Raw genomic sequence first — 23,059 nt, 5'->3', positions numbered from 1 at the left:
TGTTTTCAACAGAAGAGAATCGACGAAGAACGAAAATAAATGCAATACAATAAAATATGTTCTTTCAAATTATACTCCTTGACTCCCAGTGTCCTATGTAAATATGTTTCACCTTTTGGGTTGTAACAAACATAAACCCAGTGTCTCCATCCACTGTCATTGATCCAAATCTAATGGGTTTTACTGGTGAATCAATGTTGTAGAAGATGACAGTGTTTCCACGTTCACTATGGAGCCTCTGAACGTCCAAATGGGTCATATCTGATGACCATGGAAAGATGACAAACTGTATTTTACACCAATTATTTATATGGATTGATATAATGGTTCAATAGGTTTTAAACATTTTAAATCAGTAGATGTTTTTGGTCGCTGGAGGATGTTTGGGTCTTTATAGGGATGTCCCAATCCATCTACAAATCTGGCATTTTTTTAGAAGATCGGATCAAGGTTATTATCGTTAACGAAAACTAACGAAATGATGAAAACTAGAATTGAAAAAACATTTTTGGTAACTGAAATAAATAAAAAACATAATTAAAAGAAAAAAATAACTAACTGAAACTGTATTGTGTGTTTCCAAAACTAAAACGTATAAAAATTCTGGATAAAATTCCCATCGTTTTCAACTTTGTCATTGTCGGATTGATGTGAAATCCATTTATTTCACTTGAGCAATTTTAGCTGGTGGCACCATACGACACTTCACGGTCCATAACTTGTCGTTTAGAGTTGTCTTCTCATCCCAACTCTACCTGGAAACATGGAAACTTAAGTTGGAATAAAGCAGCAGAGTCCTGTACGGGATTATTATGGGAATATGACGGTGAAAAAAGATCAAAGATATGAGAAAACTAAAACTAATAGTAGAACTAAACTAAAACTGAACATTTAGAAAGAAAAGCAAAACCAATAAAAACTAGCAAACCTGCTCTAAAAACTAATTAAAACTGAATTAGAGAAAAATAGTCAAAACTAACTAAAAGTAACTATAATGAAAAATCCAAAACTATTATAACCTTGGATCGGATCGGATTTAATCACAAGGTCTGGCCGATCTGGGGCCAATTCTTGGGGGGTGGGGGGCAAGAGTGAGTAATGTCCCCTTCAACAAACATCCTGCTCCCTCAAATTAAAGTTTTTTTAAGTTGGGAAAAGGAAAATGTGCTCCACAACAGCAGGAGACTTACAGGAATTAGTAAAGCATGTTAAGTTTCACTTTCTACGGTCGTATGGTCTGTGCATATGCATTGTGAGGTACGTACAGCATAGAACCCCCCCCCCATATAATCCCTGGACAGACCTTTCCATAGACGCACTATAGCAGGGGTGGCAAACATACGGTCTGAAGGCCAAAACCAGCCTGCCAAAGGTTCTAATTTGTCCCACACTATGAATTTGGAAAGTGCAAAAATTACACTGGCCTACAAGGAAAATGCTTCCAGAATAAAAGTAATGAAATTTTACCACATGAGAGTCACTGATAAAGAAAAATCAAGTCAAAAATGCTGGTTGGCTAAACTTTCCAAGATACAGCCTTGGGTCAAAATATGAAATTCAAGAATTAACGAGAGAATGGGTTTGACTCAAAAGGAATATTTGTCTCAGAGCTACAAGATCTACTTCAAAACACTGTCTGCACATTAGAATACATTCACTTTACAGGTTCAATTTAGTGGAAGATTTATAAAACTATGATATAAATGTACATAAACCAATATATATGTGTTATAACACTTAATCATATACTTTGAAAACATCAGCAAACCGGCACTTTTGTCATTTATTTTCCAATTAATCTTATTAAAATACGTAACATTTAGCACATTTAATCTCAGAAGCAAATCATTTCTAAAAAAAATTGTAGACCAGTGTTATGCTAAAGTTATTAAGAGTCAAAGGTGTCATACTTTTTCTAGTTAAGGTTTCACATTCAGCCTAATTGTGATCTCATGTAAAATACAGGGTGGGGAAGCAAAATGTACAATATTTTGAGGCAGGGATTGAAAGACAGTGTATGACCAATTAGTTTATTGAAAGTCAAGAGAATTTATTTGCCACAAGAAAACTGACATAATAGAAAATGTTTTTATTCTATGTGTCCTCCTTCTTTCTCAATAACTGCCTTCACACGCTTCCTGAAACTTGTGCAAGTGTTCCTCAAATATTGGGGTGACAACTTCTCCCATTCTTCTTTAATAGTATCTTCCAGACTTTCTCCTAATAGTTTTGCTCGTAGTCATTCTCTTCTTTCCATTATAAACAGTCTTTATGGACACTCCAACTATTTTTGAAATCTCCTTTGGTGTGACGAGTGCATTCAGCAAATCACACACTCTTTGACATTTACTTTCCTGATTACTCATATGGGCAAAAGTTTCTGAAAAGGTATGGATAATAGTGTTAGGTATGATTATGACATCAATATATGTTTGGTTTCAAAACAATTGACGTAGTGCCTGCTGAGAAAAAACAACTAAATGTTCATTGTAAATTTTGCTTCCCCACCCTGTAATAGCATAAAAATCTATAAATAATGACTCCAAATTTAAACCAATATTTCACAGTAAAAAGTATAGGTGTGGGAAAAACAAATCATAAAAAAAAAAAAAAAAAAATCGGATTGGATCGAAGGCAAAAAAAAAATGCAGATGGGGACATCAGTAGTGTTTATGGGTTAAGAGAGACTGTGTCAGGAAAGTGGGTGGTTAAGTGTCTTTCAAACAGCGTTACGTATGCACCACTCCAGCCTCTGTACCAGCGAGGGGAATAATATGTGTTCTTAGAAGAGACTAACCCAGATTTTTTTTTTTTAATGACACCAGCTGATAGCAAAATGTGCTGAGTAAAACATAGACTTATCTTTTGTACAGATGAGAATGAATTCACCTTACTGTACTGTATAGAAATCAGCTCACTCATAGACACTCAGAAACGCTTACCCATGGCTGAGTTCTTACATTTAAGAACGGCTGCGACCTTTGTGAAGACTGAGAATTAAAACGTTACAATGAGCACTATTCAATTCTATCAAGGTTTCTGGAAAATCCTCAGGTTTTGTGAGTGATTTTCAAGGTTACCTCAGGTCTCATTGGATTAACCCATAAAAGCCCAGTGCTACTTTTGTGATTGTTCCCAAATGAAATTTTCTCTATATCTAACCTTTCTTAAGTGATTTATCACCATTTATTACAACATTATCCTCTGTACTTTGTATTTTATCAGTATAAATCAAGTGTTTTCCTGTATTTAATGCACTGATTATGTAGATGTTCATAGAAGCTCAGATTAAAATTAAGGGTTATTACATCAAAAACAGAGAAAACTGCAGAAAAATATATCATTAAATGAACATAAACCAAGCATTTCCATCCACTCTCATTGATTCAACTCCATGGGTTTTACTGGTGAATCAGTGTTGTAGAAGATGACACTGTTTCCATGGTAACTACAGAGCCTCTGAACGTCCAAATGGGTCATATCTGATGACCATGAAAAGATGAAAAACTGTATTTTACACCAATTATTTACATAGATTGATAGGATTAATGGATAAACAAGTGTTAAACAGTTTAGATCAGTAGATGCATTTGGTCGGTGATGGGTTAAATAAGGAAAACATCTGTAACACAAACTATCCAAAGCACTTCTCATCTATTTATCTATATATTTGTCATCAGAGGTGGAACTGTAAATAAACTCTAAATACTACATTACTGCACTTAAGCAGAGTTTTCTGGCATCTGTACTTAAGTTCAATATTTATTATGCAAAATGTTGAAGGACTTTTTAACCACTAATCCTATCAATACTTATAAATAATGCAGGTAAAATGCAGTTTCGCAGATTTTCCAGCAGCGTCAGATGCATCTTATTTGGATGTTCAGAGGCTCCACAGTGAACATGGGAACACTGTGATGTTCTGCAACACTGATTCATAAATAAAACCCATGTAGATGATTGTGATGCTTACTTTTACTTACAGTTGATATATTTTACGAAAAAAAGTAAAAGTAAGTAAAAGCATTTTTCTTCAGTTTTCTCTGTTTTGATATAATAACCTTCAAATTTACTGCAAACTTTTATGAACATCTACGTGATCAGGAAATGAATATAGGAAACTGACTGATTTTTACAGAAAAATGCAAAAGGCACAGGTTGATATTGAAATAAATGGTGATAAATCACTTAGGAAAGGTTAAATGTAGAGAAAAATTTATGTGAAAGTCACCACAAAAATAGTTCTAGGTCATTAAGTGTTGCCATTAAAACGAAACTTCACAAGACCTGCTTTTAAGACAGGGGTGTCAAACTCATTTTGGTTCAGGGGCCATATTTAGCCCAATTTGATCTCAAGCAGGCCAGACCAGTAAAATAATGACTTAATAACCTATAAATAATGACAAATCCAAGTTTTTCTTTTTGTTTTACTACAAAACCCCCCCGATTAAATTATGAAAATATTAACATTTTACAAAAAAGATGTGAATAACCTGAAAAAAACAGAAATTGCATTTGAAAAATTAGAGCAATTTTAACAATATTATGCTTCGACTTATTATTCATACATGTACATTACACACAATGTTACATAAACATTTGGTAACAGGCAGAATATTGTTAAAATTTTCGAGTTTAGAACTAAAATTTGAACAATTTCTGCAATATTATACCTCTTATTATCAACACAAATACAGATGATAGTAGATCCATAAATGCACCAAACATTTAGTAACAGGCAGAATATTGTTCAAATTGCACATTTCAGGTTGTTCATCTTTGTTTTCGTTTATGTATTTATTTGCATTTTATTGTGAAAGAATAGTTTTGTAAATGTAAATATTTTCACAGTGTAATCTTATTTTTTTCACTTCAATATTTTCCACATAATTTTTCACAAAGAAAATTTGTCGTTGTCATTATTTGTGGGTTATTGTGTTGTTATTTTTACTGCAGATCACATTGGACCAAAAAATCATTTGAACCAAAAAGATTTTTACAACCTTGACTATTCAGGTTCATTTTTGCACTTTCATCCCACAGGGCCGGAATGGAACCTTTGGCGGACCAGATTTGGCCCCCAGGCCGCATGTTTGACACCTGTGCTTTAAGAAGTCTCATGATGCACTAATAAAAACTGCACATTATGAAATAATGTTTGCAAAAAATCTAAAAAAAATAGGAATAATCTAATAAATAACCCAAGATGTGAGACAAATTAAAGAGCTGTATTTGTTATTGTGTAGCTTAATTTTATGAATACGCATGCATCACTGTATTCTGTCTCTTTTTTATTCTCCTTTCTACATAGTATATTTGATACATATAAAGTTAACAAAAAACATGCGACATTTCTCGCTCGTTCTTTGCAAAGGGAAACTGTTCAGACGCCCCCCCCTTTAACCCACTGAACAACAGAACACCAGACTGAATGACAAAAGCAAGAAAAAAAAGTAAAAAAAAAAAAAAAGAAAAATTCTATATGTGTATTGTTTCACAGCGGTTATGTTTAAAACACAAACTCAACCGCACCATCACATGACTACGGAGATGTTCAGGGGAATTCATATACACACACACACACACACACACACACACACACACACACACCCTCCCCCTCCTCTTCTGCTGTGCATTTGAGTGACAGATCTGGTTTGTGTGCATATGTGTGTGCTTTTCCCAGGGTTTTGTCTCTCAGGTAAATCAGTGCCACACTAAGATTAGCACAGTGTAATTAAGTGCAAAATAAACCAGTGTTGCTTTGTTTTTATATGGTTCTACTGTGCAACTCTGTTATTTGGTGGGGGGGGACGGGCTGAGTGTCAAAAGGTGGATGCCCAGACACGTCCCGAAAAAAGTAAAACAAGAGGAAAATAGAAAATACAGGCAAAGAGAAGGGTAAATACATCATCACATACTTATGGAAGGTCAGAAAGTCTATGTGCTCTTTCTGTTTTTCTTTTTTTTTAGGAAACTGTCATATATTTTGCAATTGACGCAAATACATGAGTGCACATGTGTATATTTGCGTCCTTGATGTTGAAATGTCGAGTGTATACTTTCTGTTTTTTTGTTTTGGGTTTTTTTTTGTTCTTGTTTTGTTTCCCTTTTCATCAGTGTGTTTTTTTTTTTTCCTTAAAAAAGAAAATAATTGCATAGAAGAAAGAACTAGATAAAGGGATGGGATCACACGCAAACCTAACAAGAAGAAAAAGATAGAAAAGATGAAATATTAAAAGTCTAAATATTTCAAGTTCTACGGCTGATGTTGAAAACTAATCAGCACATTGGAGTTTAGTATTTTTTGTGGGTTTTTTAATGTCTTTTTTCATGTTTGTAAGGTTTAATAGTCTTCAGATTAGATTAATGTGACATGAGGTTCAGTTAGTTTTGCAAACAACCATTAAAAATGCCATTACTGATTTATATGAAGGTTCTAACTTGCTATCCTTTGAACAAATACAAAAGAAATACAATCTTCCTAAACATCACTTTTTCAGATATCTTCAGATTCGTGACTTCATAACTAAAAAAACTACTTTCAATACTAATAGCACAATATCATCAGTGGAGCAGTTACTTCTCCAGGGCCCAGTCAAGAAAACCATATCCCGTTTCTATTATGTGTTGAATCAGACCGATGGGTTGAACATAAACACTCATAGTGTAACACAGGTGTGGCAAAATGAACTTGGTGTAGACATCAGTAAAGAGGAATGGGATACAATCTGGAACCATACAAAAAAAATCTCGGTATGTAACCGTGCAAGGCTGTTGTAATTCAAAATTCTGCACCGTGTGCAAATTTCTCCTAATAAAAGACACCAGATGAATAACCAACTTTCACCTCTGTGTTTGAAGTGCAGGTCTACTGTAGGAACCTATATACACTGTGTCTGGTCATGTCTAAAAATTCAATCCTACTGGGTAGATATTTTACAAGATATGGAAAAGATCCTCGGAGTGTCTTTGAAACTGGACCCTTTATCTCTACTCTTGGGACATCCAAGTGGGGACATTATGGACATCAGCTAGAAAAGACTGTATGATATCCTCGCATATGCTGCAAGGAAAAATATCTTCATGTCTTGGATAAAAGACAAACCTCCCACTAAAACGACTTGGCATAAAATCCTTATGGAATGCATTCCTATGGACTATTTGACCTGTTTACTTCATTCTTCAAAGGGACAATTTATGAAAATTTGGACTCCATACCTCCGTTTCACAAACTCATCAGTCACTTCTCTGCTTTCAGACCTCATCAATGACTGAAAATCTTTGGTGCCTGTTTACAATTAGATCACTACTGATCTCACCTGTCACTGCTTGATTGTCTGATCTTTGTTTTATCTTCACTATAACTCCAGACTGTGGACTAATTGCTTTATCTTGGTTTAGTGTACTTTTTTTTTTTTTTTTTTTTTTTAATTTTCTTATAGACCGGGTGTTGTACTGAGCCATTTGTTGCAAAAAAATGTAATAAAATCTAATAAAGATAATTGAAAAAAAAAAAAAAAAATGCCATTACTACTTTGACTTAAATGTGTTCAATTCCAAACCAAAGCCTAATACTGTTCATTTCTCACAGTGTTGATTTTTTTTTCCAGATATTGGAAAAATAATCAACTATGAAACATCTTGACATATCTTTTTTAACTGCACTTCTAACAAATGTACCTGCATCTGTTACAAACTTTGGTGTTTTCTTATTGACTCATATTTCTTTTCTTTTCCTTATCTGCTTTTTTTGTTTGTTTTATTTTGCATTTTATCATTTTTCATCCCAAAAACCTCCTCTGTGCTTCGTCTTGACTTCACTCTTCGCAGCACTTTGGTATACATTTTGTATGAAAGACGCTATATGAATAAATAAAGTTGAGGATGGAGTTATCAGCATTTTCCTGCTTCAAATTGTTGGTCGATCTCTAACATGCAGAATTATTTTCAGCATAAACTATAGGCGACAACAGAGGTTCTTTTATGGATCAAACGGACACCATATAGTCATAATATCTATCCTTGATTTGTAGCAATTTTGTGTTTTGTGCAAAGTCAGAATTTAGTCTGATATGTGCAGGATTTTTGAGTTACTCATGAGATCTGACATACGAATTTAGGGAAGGTAGAAAGATGAGGATTATAAATTAAACTTCATCCCACTCCTTTTCGAATGTTGGACTTTCTTTTATATAATCCTTTTGTTGTTTGATTTTAATGCTAATTTGAAAAAAAATAAACAAACCAACAATAATATACAACTAATTTCTTAAGCCTTTGGAAATCTGAGACTGTGCCTTTTTTCAAAACATGGTTGACAGACCTGACCTCTGTGCTTCACATGGAGAAGATCAGATACAACATGAGTAACAAGCTAAAGACATTCTATAAGATTTGGCAGAATTTTTTGGACCATATAGCTCAAACCAATGAAGACCTTAGCCAGGGAAGTGGCCCCTAACATACCACACGTCTCTTTGGTTTTTTGGGGGGTTTTTTGCTGTAAACTATGTGGGATCCAGCCAGTTTACTAGTAATGCAACATCATACACCTTATCATCTCGAGTTGTTTGCCCTATTTTACTTTACAGTAAAATTTACTTAGGGGGTCAAATGAGTGGCTATTTTTGTCAAAAAAAAAAAAAAAAAAAAAAAGTTATTAGAAATGCTAGAAATGCATAGAACTGTGTTGAAATAATGCTAATCCATTTGTGCACAGATTACTGATATTATTTGACAGTGGAAGCTCTATTTTCAGAAATATTGGATTTTGAATAGCACGTGTATGTGAAAACTTTTGCTGGTGGACGGACGTGACATTACCCATGATGCTCTGGTCAGTACCAGTACTTTATTAGTAATAAACTTATAGACTTACTATTGCTAATTCTCCTCTTATTCATAAATGTTAGTATTGTGGATCTAAAACAATAACAGCTGACACAAAAACACAAAATGTGTCAGTGGACGGATGTGACATGGTTGTTACAGATCCCATCATACTGATGCTCGGCAGCCATGTCACCGTTTACACTAATGATCCCTGTGCAAAAACTAGGATCAGAATTATTTATTGTATAGTTTATCATCATACTAAAGAGTAAAGAACAATATAGAATTGTTATTTCTTTATAGAAATCCTTATTATTAGAAAACTGTTGATTTAAAAAGTGACGTGTGACATTCTTAATATATGTATTCACGTAACATAAGCAGGATGGATCAGCACCATACTCCATATTGAACCTGTAAAAATAAAACATGTGATATGTCGTATAGAATCTTGTCAGAAAAATTGGGGAATCTAAAAAGAATAGAATATTTGTTTTTCAGGTAAATTCAGTTAAAATATAACTTGGCCATTTGTGACATGAAAATATAGCATTAATTGTGATGAAATTGGACATTTTTGAGCTGAAAACATAGTTCATATGACCATCAACATGTTGAACAGAACTGAAATCCTGTAAATTTGCATAACTTGCATTTACCAACACAAAGTTCCTTTGGGGATTCACTTATATTGAGTTCTTATGCACAAAGACATAAATAAGACCTCTAAGCACATTTTAGCCATTTTACCAACTATCTCTCTTTTTTCTTTCTTTCTTTGTTTCTTTCTTTCTTTCTTTTATCTTTATTAATTTCTTTTTTCTTTTGTATTTCTGTAAGCTACTTGGCTGTTTTGAAAAACAATAAAAATTTTTAACAACTAATTTAATGAAAAAACTGGTGTTGATAGGGTTAACCGTGTAAAGTATCTGAATTTGCCAACTGCAGGTACAAAAGGTGATGGTATAATCAGAGAAGACATGCCATTGGTAGGTTTGGGTAATCTACTGCAAGTAAACAGCATTAAAATTAAATTATATCTCTTGGCTGGGGCCCCTTCAGGAGTCGTTTAAGGGGAGCCCTCGAGGTCCAGAGTTTAAGAAGCGGCAGCTACAAGGACACGACTGTCATGCAGTTAGACGGGATAAAAACAAGTCAGTGCACCAGCTGCTTGTGGAGGGGTTGAACAGAATCAGCTCCAGTGCAGCAGGATCGTATACAGTGGACCAGGACTCGTTTGTCTGTTACTTTAGAGCAGACAACATATTGCCAGACACCAAACAAAGCCCATGAGTGGCACTTGAAGGATGTACTTGGATGGTGTAACAGTGCACTTCCCACATGAGGAGCTCCACAGGGCCTGAGAAGTGTTTGTAAGGAGAAAAAAAATGTGATGGCTTCAAAGCAGAAGGCTGTGCAACGGATTAATTAAAGCGTCTGTGAGTGCTGCCGCCGCTCCAGCCCTTCAGAATTCCATTTCAGTCACGTCCACTTTCTTCAAAGACGGAAACACATGTACATTTGAATAAGAGTGTGATTATTCCACCACTTGCACCACAGATTACACATGTCTGCACGGGATAGAGATGACTCCGGCTTACAAACCAGGATATCAAGACTAGGAGCTGAGGTCTCACGGCTGTGGTCTGGAAATCTCATGTCATGCAAAAACAGTGGATTTAACATCAACACATGTAGATTTTTCTTTTTTTTACCCCAGCTTTAGTGCCTGATCCACACCAACTGCACAGCCTCATTCACTCATTTGCATCTTGGGGGAGTGTGGATTTCATTATTTATGGTGTCATTAATCAATGCTTGTCTATTTAAATGAAAAAGTTTGTGAACCTCTAGGGTGAGTAATGAAGGAAAAGCAGTCTTTGGTCACACCTGGCCTGTCCTGTTCATTTTTCATCACTGAAAGCACGCTGTGGCACCTTCCCTTGTACAACTTGGCAAAAAAAAAAAAAAAAACAGCCATGATGCTCAGCTATTTTAGTGAAACCAAACAGGAAATAGTAAAAGGAAAGAAGAGACAAACCCTTTATTTAGAACTTGAAGTAGGCGGGTTGGTGTCATGGAGCCTGGAGCAAACCATGCACAAACATGCATGCAACTTTAAAGCACATCACTCCAATTTTGCTTTCCAATTCAACCAGGGATATTTACCTTGATCCAGTAACCGCATGGAGTGCTGAAAAGACGGATCCAGCGTGTCCTTCTCTGCCATAAGCTCTGGTAAGTACTTTTCGATCTCCATCTCGTCCGTCCTGCGCTTTTGGCTCCAAGTAATACAAAATAAATAAATAAATAAAAACAGACAACGACTTGTGTGTGATTTGAAGTAAAAATTTAAAAAAGAAAACTTGCGCAGGATCCCTTCTGGTCCAAGATATTTCTAACGAAGCGAAAATCGATAGTGTCACTCGCGCTCCAGGAGCATTTCTCAGTCCTCTGCGTGTGCGTAAAAAGAGCAGGTTCAATGCGTCCAGGAGGTTTTATCCCATCGAAGGAGTTGTGTTGTTGAACCCGCAGAGCTTCTCTCTACGCATCACAGCCGGACTGAGTCTCCCCCCTTCTAGTCACGTCCCTCTCCGGTTCTCCTCTTTGAAGCTGCCTCCGTTGGATCCGGTGGTGGACTGAGGCAGCGGCGCGCAGCCGGTGGAGAGGGGCGGAGCTGGCCGCGGTGCTGAAACACACCCCTCCTCCTCCTCCTCCTCCACCTCCTCCTCTCTCTCCCCTCCTTCCTCCTTCTCCTCCTCCTCCTCCTCCTCCTCTACCCACCCCTTCCAACCCTCTATTACCATACCATTATCATAAACTCACCGTGAACATGCTCACAAACACACCAAGAAAGACAGAGCCTCCGTCTAAAGCAGGGGTGTCAAACAAATGCGGCCCCCCCAAAGGGTCCAGTTCGGCCCCTGGGATGTTTTTGCCAAGTGCAAAAATTTCACAGTCTTGAATTGAATTAAGCAAAAAAAAAACAAAAAAAAACAATTTGCTTGAATTAAGGAAAAAATCTTGAATTAAGACAAAAAAAATCTTCAGTTAAGTAAAAAAAAATAAATAAATAAAAAAAAAAAAATCTTGAATTAAGTAAAAAAAATCTTCAGTTAAGTAAAAAAAAAAAAAAAATTGAATTAAGTCAAAACAAAATCTTCAATTGAGTAAAAAAAATAAATAAATCTGGAATTAAGCCAAAAAAAAATCTTCAATTATGTAAAAAAAAAAAAATCTTGAATTAAGCCAAAAAAAAATAAAAAATCTTGAATTGAGGGGAAAAAAAATGTTGAATTAAGTCAAAAAAATCTTGAGTTAAGTTAAAAAAAAATCTTGAATTAAGCCAAAAAAAAAAAGCTGAATTAAGTAAAAAAAAAATCTTGAATTAAGCAAAAAAAAAAAAAAAACAACACTCTTGAATTAAGCCCCCCCCCCCCAAATCTTCAATTAAGTAAAAAATATCTTGAATTAAGCAAAAAAAAAAAAAAAAATCTTGAATTAAGCAAAAAAAAAAAATATCTTCAATTAAGCCAAAAAAAAAAAAAAATCTTCAGTTAAGTAAAAAAGAATCCTCAATTAAGTAAAAAAAAAATAAAAATAAAAATCTCAAATTTAGCAAAAAAAAATTCTTGAATTAAGCCAAAGAAATCTTGTTAAGTAAAAAAATATTCAATTAAGTAAAAAAAAAAGTCTTGAATTAAGCCAAAAAAAAATCTTGAATTAAGCCCAAAAAAATCTTCAATTAAGTAAAAAAAAAATCTTGAATTAAGCAAAAAAAAAGAATAAATTTTGAAATAAGCCAAAAAAAAGTAGAATTAACAACTTTTTTTTTTTCTTTGTTTTAGTCCAAAAAATAACATTAAATTATGAAAATATTTACATTTACAAACTATCCTGTAACACTAAAATGTAAATAACCTGGACAAATATGAACAACCTGAAATGTCTAAAAAAAATTAAACACAATTTTAACAATTTTTCTGCCTGTTCCTCAGTGTTTCGTGTCTTTGTAGATCTGTTCCATAATGCACATGGACAAATGATAAGCTGAGGAATAATATTGTTAAAATTGCACTAAATTTTCATACGTTTTTTAATTTAAATTTCAGTTTTTTCAGGGTTTTTTTTTCTTTTGATAGTTTATAAAAGTAAGTCTTTTCATAATTTTATGTTGTTTTTTTTTACACTAAAACAAAGACAAAAATTTGGAGTTGTCATTATATATAGGTTATTATGTTTTTATTTTTCTGGTCCGGCCCACTGGAGATCAAATTTAGCTGAATGTGGCCCCTGAACTAAAATGAGTTTGACACCCCTGGTCTAATGTCTAATCTCACCTCCTGTCATGATCAGGGTGATGTCCAGGATGCTCTCCAATAACAAAGACCATCTGCACCCCAAATACACTCCATTGATTTTCAACATTGCCTGCAGGAATGATAAAGTTCTTAAATGTTTTATGCATTCTAGCACCAAAAAAAAAAAAAAAAACTCCTGCATGTAAGTGTTTCTTGGGGCAAAGTTATTCTGTGACTAACATCATTTGGATTAAATCACTTCTATCAGATCCAAACATCAGCCCCATGTCTTCACTTATGGAAATGAACATCTTAACTGATACTTTAATAGACAGTCATGTACACAGTAACCAAACAACAAAATAGATCAAGTGTAAGACTGATAATCCATCAGTTTTCTACTTTTTATTTGGACCTTAGAGAACTGGAGCGAAGTGATTTATCACCATGTATTATAATATTAGATTAGAATAGAACCTTTATTTTGTGAGTAGTAGTTTGTCACACACGTAAACATGCACCAAAATCAGTCTTCTGCCTTTAACCCAGTGTTTTCCAACCTTGGGGTCGGAACCCCACATGGAGTCGCCTGGAATTCAAATAAGGTCGCCTGAAATTTCTAGTAATTGATAAAAACAAAACTTAGTGATAAAAAATATATGGTGAGTTGACAGAGACAATCCTATTGCATATAAGACATGACAAACTGTGAAGCTGAAACTGAAGCACTGTGGTTCTGTTTATCTGTCAAATGTTCATTGTGGTCAGTTTCAGATGCTGCAGCTCTTTCATAATTCATAGTTTGAGTTCTTGTTTGTTCAGTATTAATTGTCAGCCTTGTAAATCCAAGCTGGACTGACTGTACATATCCTGACCAAGGAAAATCAAATTCTCACTTTGTGCAGTAATCTACACCTGGATTTACTGCCTCCATCCATAATAATATACATTATATAGACTACATGTCATAAAATGAACGTTTATTTGCCACATACTACAGCAAACTACTACATGATCAAAAACAAACTAATTTTAGCAAAAAAAAAAGTCTCCGTTTTGAATGTCTGGGGTCGCCAGAAATTTGTGACATTAAAATGGGGTCACCAGCCAAAAAAGGTTGGGCACCACTGCTTTAACCCATCACTAGATCATGCATCACACACACTGCATGTTAGAAGCAGTGGGCCCGCCATGTCAGGCACCTGGGGAGCAAATGGGGGGGTTAAGTACCTTGCTCAAGGGCACATCAGCCATCAACCGATGTTTGAAATGCTTGAAATAAACAAATAAAATGAACTCTCCACCAGTCCAGGGAATCGAACCAGCAAACAATTCCGTCACAACCCAACTCTCCAGCCACCCAGGCCACTGCTGCCCCCACTATCTACTACAATTTTGCATTTTTCAGTGAAAATCAAATATTTCCCAATATTTAATTTACTGATCATGTACATGTTCATGCACTAAAACAGAAAAAGTGACTATTTCAGCAAAATATACCATTAATTAGAAATAAAAACGAAAGTCTACAACAGTGACAGTGATCAAACTATATGTGTTTTATTGGTGAATCAGATGTTGCAGAAGTTGACAGTGTTTCCATCTTCACTACTGAGCTTCTGAATATACACTACAAAGAAAAAGTTAAGGATATTTTGAATTTTTGAGCTATTATTTTTCAGTTGGGATTCTTGCACAGCGCTTTTTACTTTTTTGTGTGAATTGAATTGAAACATTTTTTTTAATGACTAGACATATTTTTATTTACAAATGGCAAAAATGACCAAAAAAAAAGACCAAAAAAAAAAAGAAATATCCTAAACTTTATGTTTGTAGTGTACATATGGATCATATCTGATGATGAAAAGCTGAGAAACTGTATTTTACCATCATATTTCATTCACTGATCATATAGATGTTCATAAAAACTCAGAGTAAATACAAAGGTTATACAGCGCCTATCATAAGGATTCACCCTCTTGGATTTTTTTTTACCCTTGTACTGCTTTTATACATCAAACATGGTCAATAAAATGTGGCCTTTTTCGCACAAAAATGTATTGGAAAAAAACTCTTTAATGTCAAAGTGAACACGGATTTCTACAAAATAATGTCAATGAAACGAAAAAATATATTTATAAAGAAAAATAATTGTTTGCATAATTAATCACCCCCGTTTAAATGTAACGGTCTGATTCAGGGGTGTCTAATCCTGGTCCTTGAGATCTACTATCCTGCATGTTGTAGATGTTTCCCTCTTCCAGCAAGCCTGATGGTCGTTATCAGGCTTCTGCAGAGCTTGATGATAGGCTTATCATTTGAATCAGGTGTGTTGGAAGAGGAATACATCTAAAACATGCAGGATAGTAGCTGTTGAGGACCAGGATTGGACACTCCTGGTCTTATTCAGTAGAGGTCCATCCAGTTTGTGCCAATAGTCTCACAGTTAGTGAAATGAGGATCACCTGAGTGGGTGTGGGTGTGTCTCAAGCGACTGAGGTATAAAACACCTGTGTGTGGACGGTCCACAGACTGTTTGATCAGTATTCCTGGCTTACCATTACACCATGAAGACAGAGGAACACTCCAAGTAACTTTATTGAAAAGCACAGGTCAGGGGATGGATACAAAAACATTTCCAAGGCATTGAACATTCCCTGGAGTTCAGCGAAATCAATCATCAAGAAATGGAAGAACAATGGCACGTGTAAATCTGTCTTCACTTTGACATTAAAGATTTTTTTTTTTTTTCTCAGTACATTTTTTGTGTGAAAAAGGTCAAATTTTATTGGCCATGATTGATTTATAAAAGCAATAAAAAGGTAAAACATCCAAGGGGGTGAATACTTATGATAAGAACTATATATGAAAACAGAGAAAATGTGTTTTTTTTCAGCAAAATATAAAATTAACTGAGTGAAAAACAAGTATCTACAAAAAACTGTTTTTATCAAACTACATAGGTTTTAGTCATAAATCAGTGCAGAAGGTGAGTCTGTGGAGTCCAAATAAGACACATTTGGTGAAAACAGAAACTACATTTCACATGAATTATTTAACTATAATGATAGAGTTCATGTTCAAGTAGGTGATTTTCTTCACCGATGGCTGTTTGATGGTTAAAACATATGTTCTTATATTTATTTTATGGCAGAAAACATTCCCTTCATTCTTACAGAAACTACTTTAAAAAGACTTCATGCAACGTTAACAATTTACGGCCTTATATGTTCAAGCATGGAAATGGAAATGTATTCTTCACACTTTTGTTCACGCTTTTCCACTTAGAAAACACATACTTATAAACATGCAAAGTTGGAAATTATTGAAAATCAACATTTGTCTTAAATGTAACTCTTAATGCCATCATATTTTTCTTGTGTTTAAATGTGAGTCAAAATCCAGAATGAAATACTTACTTTGCAGATTTAATAAAGCCACAGACTGTGTTTAAGTCGATGAGAACACAGACTCGTTCTTTCACGACAAATAATTAAGTAATGCATACATTTAAAACATCTGATGATAAAAAACAATCTGGAAACTATTAAGAGCAGAATATCAAAACAACAGACTATTAAGTGATCCTGAATTTTCATAGAAAAGCACAGATGGTCTAATAATTATTTCTAAAACTGTATCATTGTAAACATTCACAATATATTCATACTTACAGAAATTATTTTAAAGAAAATGATGTAGATGCTTTAATAAAGGCCTGATAAAGTGATAGCTGTATATTTACTTCATTTTATATTTTATTGTTTTGAAACTAAAACTTTTGCTGAAACTCACAGCCAAGTGATAATTTTCAGTAGCTTTTGACCTTTTTGCACCATATTTTTACACTGCTCCCTGAAGGAGAGGCAAGGGGGTTTGTTTGTTTGTTTGGTTTTTTAACACTCTAGCAGCAAAACTATTGGCTGAATTCATACCAAATTGGGTTTATACATTGCCCGTGACCCAGAACACATCTAATTTCAATTTGGGAACAGTAGGTCAAAGTTTACATTTTTTATGACTTTTTAAAATCATGTTTTCCCATTTACTTACAATGGGCAAAATTTCACATGTCTGTAGCAGCAAAACTATTAGTTGAATTCATACCAAATTGGGTTTATGGATTGCCAGTGACCCAGAATTGATGTCATTACATTTTGGAAAAAGTAGGTCAAAGTTTAATTTTTTTAGGAATTTTTAAAATCTTTTTTTTCCCATTTACTTATAATGAGTAAAATTTTAAATGTCTATAAAAACATCAATTTTGCTTCAATTTACTTCAAACTTGGCACGTATATAGAGGCAATTGATATGGTGACATCAGCACATGCATAGACATGATGACATCAGCTGGATCGATGCTAAAATCAGCGACAATACGTACGAGGGGCGGGGTTTGTTGTGCCTGGAACCACTTGTCTTGCATAATTTCTTCTCACTTCCGTATACTAACATATAGTTATAGTTGCAGCAACGCAGAGGAAACAATATGTCATTTATTTTGGGATTGCACCTACGCACATATATTTTGGATTGATTTAAATCATTTTATAAACACAAAAATTGTCTCTTTGTGTAAATTGAACTTTCAACACATTTTATTTGGCCTATCACACATTGATAAAATAACTCCAGAAAAAAAGATATATTATTGACCTTTTGATTATTTTTGCCAAATTTCACATTCATTGCTCCAAATTTGCACATCAACGTCCAAACATCAATGTTTTCAAAGCCCTTTTTTCCAATTACGTAGACAATTTGAGAGACAGTATAAATTCTAAAGCAAATAAAACAAAAAAAAATGTCAAATGTATAATCTTATTCAATTTGTATAATTTCTATTTATTCCTTGAGCAATTTTTTTATTTTTATTACATATTTGTATTTATTTTTATTTATTTATTTTATTATATTTATTTATTTATTTATTTATTTTTTCCTAATGTTTTTACTTACATGTATTTCTCTATGTAATGTAAAGATTTTGTGAATTATGGAACTTTCTACCCTTGTTGTTGTATACTATTATGTATATTTACTGTTCAAAGTTAACTGTTCAAATAAAAAATAAAATAAATAAATAAATTAAAAAAAACATATAGTTATAGTTAAAGGTTATCTTAAATGACATCTAGTGGTGAAGTCATAGATTGCAACTGACTGAATACCCCTCTCATCCTCCTCTATGTAGAAGACCTGTGTTATAGCCACTGTTTCTTAGTTTTTCTGTTAAAATAAAAACTGTGGTTCACATTATAATACACTTAAACACTGGACACCATTTAATATATGATACCTAAGGAGAGGGGGAAGATAGTTCTGAGGTTACACAGTGATATAAACACACAAACATCTCATTCTAACAGCTCATTTTCACTATATTAGAGTGATTAAAATCTAATGAAAACATAATTACCAGTATTAAATCCAATTCCTCCCATTAGATCCTTCCAAATATAACACAGCGAACCTTTACTCAAACCACATTCATCTCTTTTGCTCCTTCCAGAGTGAAATAGTTGTTACTTTGCAGAGCTGCAGTTTCAAAGTACTTCCTACAAGACTCTCTGTGTATATAAATATATAAAGTGCCATAAAATATTTTGTGGGCATTGACTGTGTGATATCTGTGAACTCGTGGATGAGTAAGAAAGACCCACAGTGGCACTATGAGTCACTTGACAAATATTGTTTAAGGCCAAACACATTTCCAATGTTTTTTCCTCTTTTTCCTTCCACATAATGTTACATTAGATATAGAAATACGCGGCGCAGCCACCAAATGACCCCTGAGAATTGCTGACAGAGCCACCCAGCAGCATATGTGAAATTACATATCGTGGCTGATCATGAGGGGAGAGGCCCTATATCGGTGCATGCGACTGAGACGTGCACTGTCTTTGGGAGTGATCTGTGTTGGAACTGCATTCAGTCTTTTCTCCAGCTTCACTAGTCGCTTTTCCCTTAACCCTCAAATTGCGCAAATATAACTTGCGCATAAAAATTTACCAAATGGAAAAATGACAATTTCGCCAAAAGTCTAATTTTTCGATTAAAAGTTTTTGCGCTTCCAAGAGGTGGTTTGTCGGGTGTAGCACAAGTGGTATAACATGCAAAACTGCAATGGAAAGACCTTTTTTCGCAACTAGAGTCAGGTGAATTAAAAAAATGGATGTTGACGTACGTTACAGGTAGGGATGGTAATTGAGAACTGGTTCCTTTTGAGAACCAGATCCCAGTAGCGCAATTCCTTGGAATCGTTTGCCTGCCTGCTTAACGATTCTGCTTATCGATTCTGCCTTCGTTGCGCATGCACGATGACGTCACACGTACGCTGCATTGTTTTGGTCAGAACGTAGCCAACATGGCGTTGAGGTGGAAACCGTCTAAAAAGACGACACCAGGTCCACTTGTAACACTTGCAAAGCTTCAGTGTCTTCAGAAGGGTGGAATCCCTCCAATCTGCTCAAACATTTGTCCACAGCATGTGATTCATTTACAGGAATGTCACGTATTTGATACACTACTTAGCGATGCTTGTGAACGTAGCAGCAGAGTGAACGCCAGGCCGTCACCCGGGCCCAGTTCCATTCCGGTGTGGGCAACAAATGTCGTAACCCCTCAAATACAAATTTCCGAAGGTAGGGTAAAGGAAATGAAGTGCACAAAAACGGGAGGCAAGCCAAGCCGAACTGGTTCCATGTAGTAGAAATGCGGCAGTAGAGGAATTAATAAAGTGTCTATAGTTTCACTTTCACTGTACCCCCCTCCCAAACCTGGCCCGGTGGCATCTGTTATTATTACATTATTTGTTTATGTATTTATGTATTTATTATTACAGTATTTGTACATACTGTTATATTTTCTGTGCAGAGATAGAAATATAAAAGACAGTTAATGCAAACTCACCCATTTGTACTTCATTATTCCCTCACCCAATGAGAATCAATAAGAGAATCGATGAGGAATCGGATCGATAAGCAATATCGATAATGAAATCGGAATAATTAACTTCTCATCAATTCCCATCCCTAGTTACAGGTGAAGAAGAAAAAACATGTCGCAGTATGTGTGGACACACCAGGAAACCCAGTCATTTTTTAATTTAGTATGAGATAGAGGGGTAACATGAATGAATGAATGAATGAATTTATTTTGGTTTTACATCAATCATTGCACTAAGTACATCAATTGTAATAAACATAAACCAAAAAGGAATAGGCTAGAAGCAAAAGCTTATTTTTTTGCCTATTCTTTTCACCTAATATACTGCTTAAATCAACTTAAATGTGTACAGCATCGAGCATTCACACCACAATAATAATAATAATAAAAAAATCAACAACAAAAACATATCTACCATCTCAATTCAATATTTCTAAATAATTTGAAACTTAAGGCACTTTTTTTTTAACTTCTCCTAAGGATATTTATATATATAAATAAATATATAATAATAACAAATATATCTGTAAATCAGCACCATATTTATGTTCGTCCCCATGTTTATGGAATGACTTCTCATGTCATCTCATGATAATAAATAAAGAAATCATCGCATTTGTGATTTAATGGAAAAACCGACATTACGCACTTCTGTTTTTTCGACATTTAGTAAATATCGGTAAAGTTTTGCAGAGATGTCCAATGGAAAAGCAACTACTGTGAGTATACAAGTGCAAATTTGACATTAAAATGACAATAATATGAAGATCATGTGTTCATTTCAGTACGGCTGACCTTATCTGACAGGGCAGGAACATCTCAGGGGCCATGTAATTGTCTTCTTCAGTCATTTAAGTAATTGATGAGGACAGCGTGACTTCTTAGGCTGCTGTTACTTGTTAGACACCCTGTCAATAGATCTCAGAAAATCTATTCACCTTCTCCTAGGTCAAGCATGAGTGTGTTTATGAATTCATTATAAACAGGCGGGCTCGTTGCTGGAACGCTTTCCCCCCCTGAGCATACCTCCAGTAATTATCGCGGCAAAACTCGGTGAGTCTCCAGGTTTTGTAACAAGAGAAAAGACAGCGACGCTTGTGTCATTAAACCACAGCTCCGGAGTTTATCCAGACAGCAGACATCTGAAGATACAGCCTGCAAATCCACTTTATCAGACATCCTGAGTCTTCCAAGTTCCTGGAAACATACAGTGAATACATAAGTGTTTCTGGCAGGAATGTGGGGCGTTTAATGGCCTCGGTCGGTACGCGAGCTGTGCCTTTTGTGTTTGTTAGAAAATGCAGCAAAAAAAAAAAAAAAAAAGATAAGAACTCTGTCAATATTTGTGGAGGATGCAGAGGTAGCCTCAGGTGGGTGGCTATCTGTAGGCTGATCAGCAATGGTTATATAATTGAGACACTTTTTTTTTCCTTCTCTATTCTATTTCAATAACTTGGAGAAAATGTGACCCAGAGGCTAAATCCACAATGGGTTTATGTATATTTATTAACATTTTATCCTCGGTGAACTTTAAAGAGTGATACGGGTTATTTGCTTTAATGGATGGATATGTGTTGTGGAATAACTACCCCAGGCGATAAATACTGATTAAATTAAGATTTTTTTTTTGTATTATTTTGATATGTGTGTGTGAAATATGTGCATGGAAAATAAATGAATGGAAATATGCCGGTTGAGGTCTGCAGGGTTGAAAGGTCTGCAGAGCTGTGGTAACAAACAGATCGATGCCTTCTACAGCCGACATGTTTGTCTTCTACACTGTAAAAAATGACTGTAGAATTAACACCAAAAAGTTGTAAAATTGCAAAATAAAAAAACTGTAAGTGACAATACAATGCAAAGTTGTTCATTTGAAAAGATTTTTGTGTTAACGATTGAATCAAATATAGCTGTAGTTTTTACAGGAAGAGTATGTGAACAAAACCAGATTTGGATGTAGAAATTACGTATTTCTATTGTTTGTAGAAAATAAAACTGTAAATTGAAAAACAATGTGGTGCCGTTTAAATTGCAAGACCATAATGTTGAAATAACGGCATATTTCCTTTTTTACATATATATAAAAAAGTTATAAAAAAGTAAACATTTAACAATTTAACATTTTAAACTTGCAAATTAATGGGTTGGTAGAGTTGGTAGAGCGGCTCGTCCAATAACCAAAGGGTTGGTGGTTCGAAACCTGGCTCTGACTGTCCATATGTCCAAGTGTCCATGGAAGATACTGAACCTTAAATTGCTCCCAGTTGGACCTGGTGGTTTTGGAAAGTGCTTTGGACACCAAGAAGGTGGAGAAAATGTGCTAAATAAGTGCAGTCCATTTACCATTTAAATCCAGTGTTAAATCTACATGTTTAAAATGTTAAATCTACATGTTTAAAATGTTAAATCTACATGTTACTCCGTAAATATGTTTACAGTTGGATGTGTTTTTTACAGTATTGTTCTGGAAACCACAGCTGCCAGTTTTTTTTCCGTAAAAACAACAGGATTTTTTTTACAGTGTACTTGTTCATATAACTTTCTGTCTTAAGCATGTTGGAAACTTTTTTTTTTCTTACCCCACAATTCTCATTTATGTGTGATTCATCGTGAAGAGAAATGCATTATGAATCAGCTTACTTTTTAATCTCTCCCAGAGACCATTAAAAACCGGCTCAAATGCACTAATCTCCTATTCAGAGGAGCGACTTATTTATAGATATGCTTGCCATCTGTTGCGTCGCGTCTTCATAAACAAAGCCTTGCATTGTCATTGATGTCTGAATCAAAGTCGTATAGGGCCGCTATACGTCTTACTCACGACGCTTGTTTTCAGAGGGAATTCGCTAAAGTGATCGCAATAAATCAGTCGCAATAAAAATAATCATGGTTTATGACGGGCCAACGTTTTTATATATATATGTCAAAGCAGACCACAAGGGCGGTAACATTGGTGTAAACAAAGCTATGAAGAATGT

General features: G+C 34.7%; 1 protein-coding gene across 2 annotated transcripts in view; it reads right to left on the bottom strand.

The window, feature by feature from the left end:
• The window catches only part of khdrbs3 (KH domain containing, RNA binding, signal transduction associated 3), a 319,020-nt gene extending 307,536 nt beyond the window's left edge, over positions 1-11,484 (bottom strand). Inside the window, exon 1 of one of the 2 annotated variants that reach the window (XR_003936645.1) lies at positions 11,002-11,484. Coding sequence is in view for 1 of the 2 variants with exons in the window: in XM_030147660.1 (XP_030003520.1) it covers positions 11,002-11,092 (91 nt within the window). In the remaining variant the exon portion in view is untranslated. The remainder of the gene's footprint in view (positions 1-11,001) is intronic. The other variant, XM_030147660.1, reaches the window with a different exon arrangement.
• Positions 11,485-23,059: the final 11,575 nt, after the last annotated feature.

This window comes from Sphaeramia orbicularis, chromosome 11, assembly GCF_902148855.1.
Source record: "Sphaeramia orbicularis chromosome 11, fSphaOr1.1, whole genome shotgun sequence".
Taxonomy (NCBI): domain Eukaryota; kingdom Metazoa; phylum Chordata; class Actinopteri; order Kurtiformes; family Apogonidae; genus Sphaeramia; species Sphaeramia orbicularis.
Note: the sequence above shows the minus strand (reverse complement) of the source record. Positions and strands in the feature narration are given on the sequence as shown.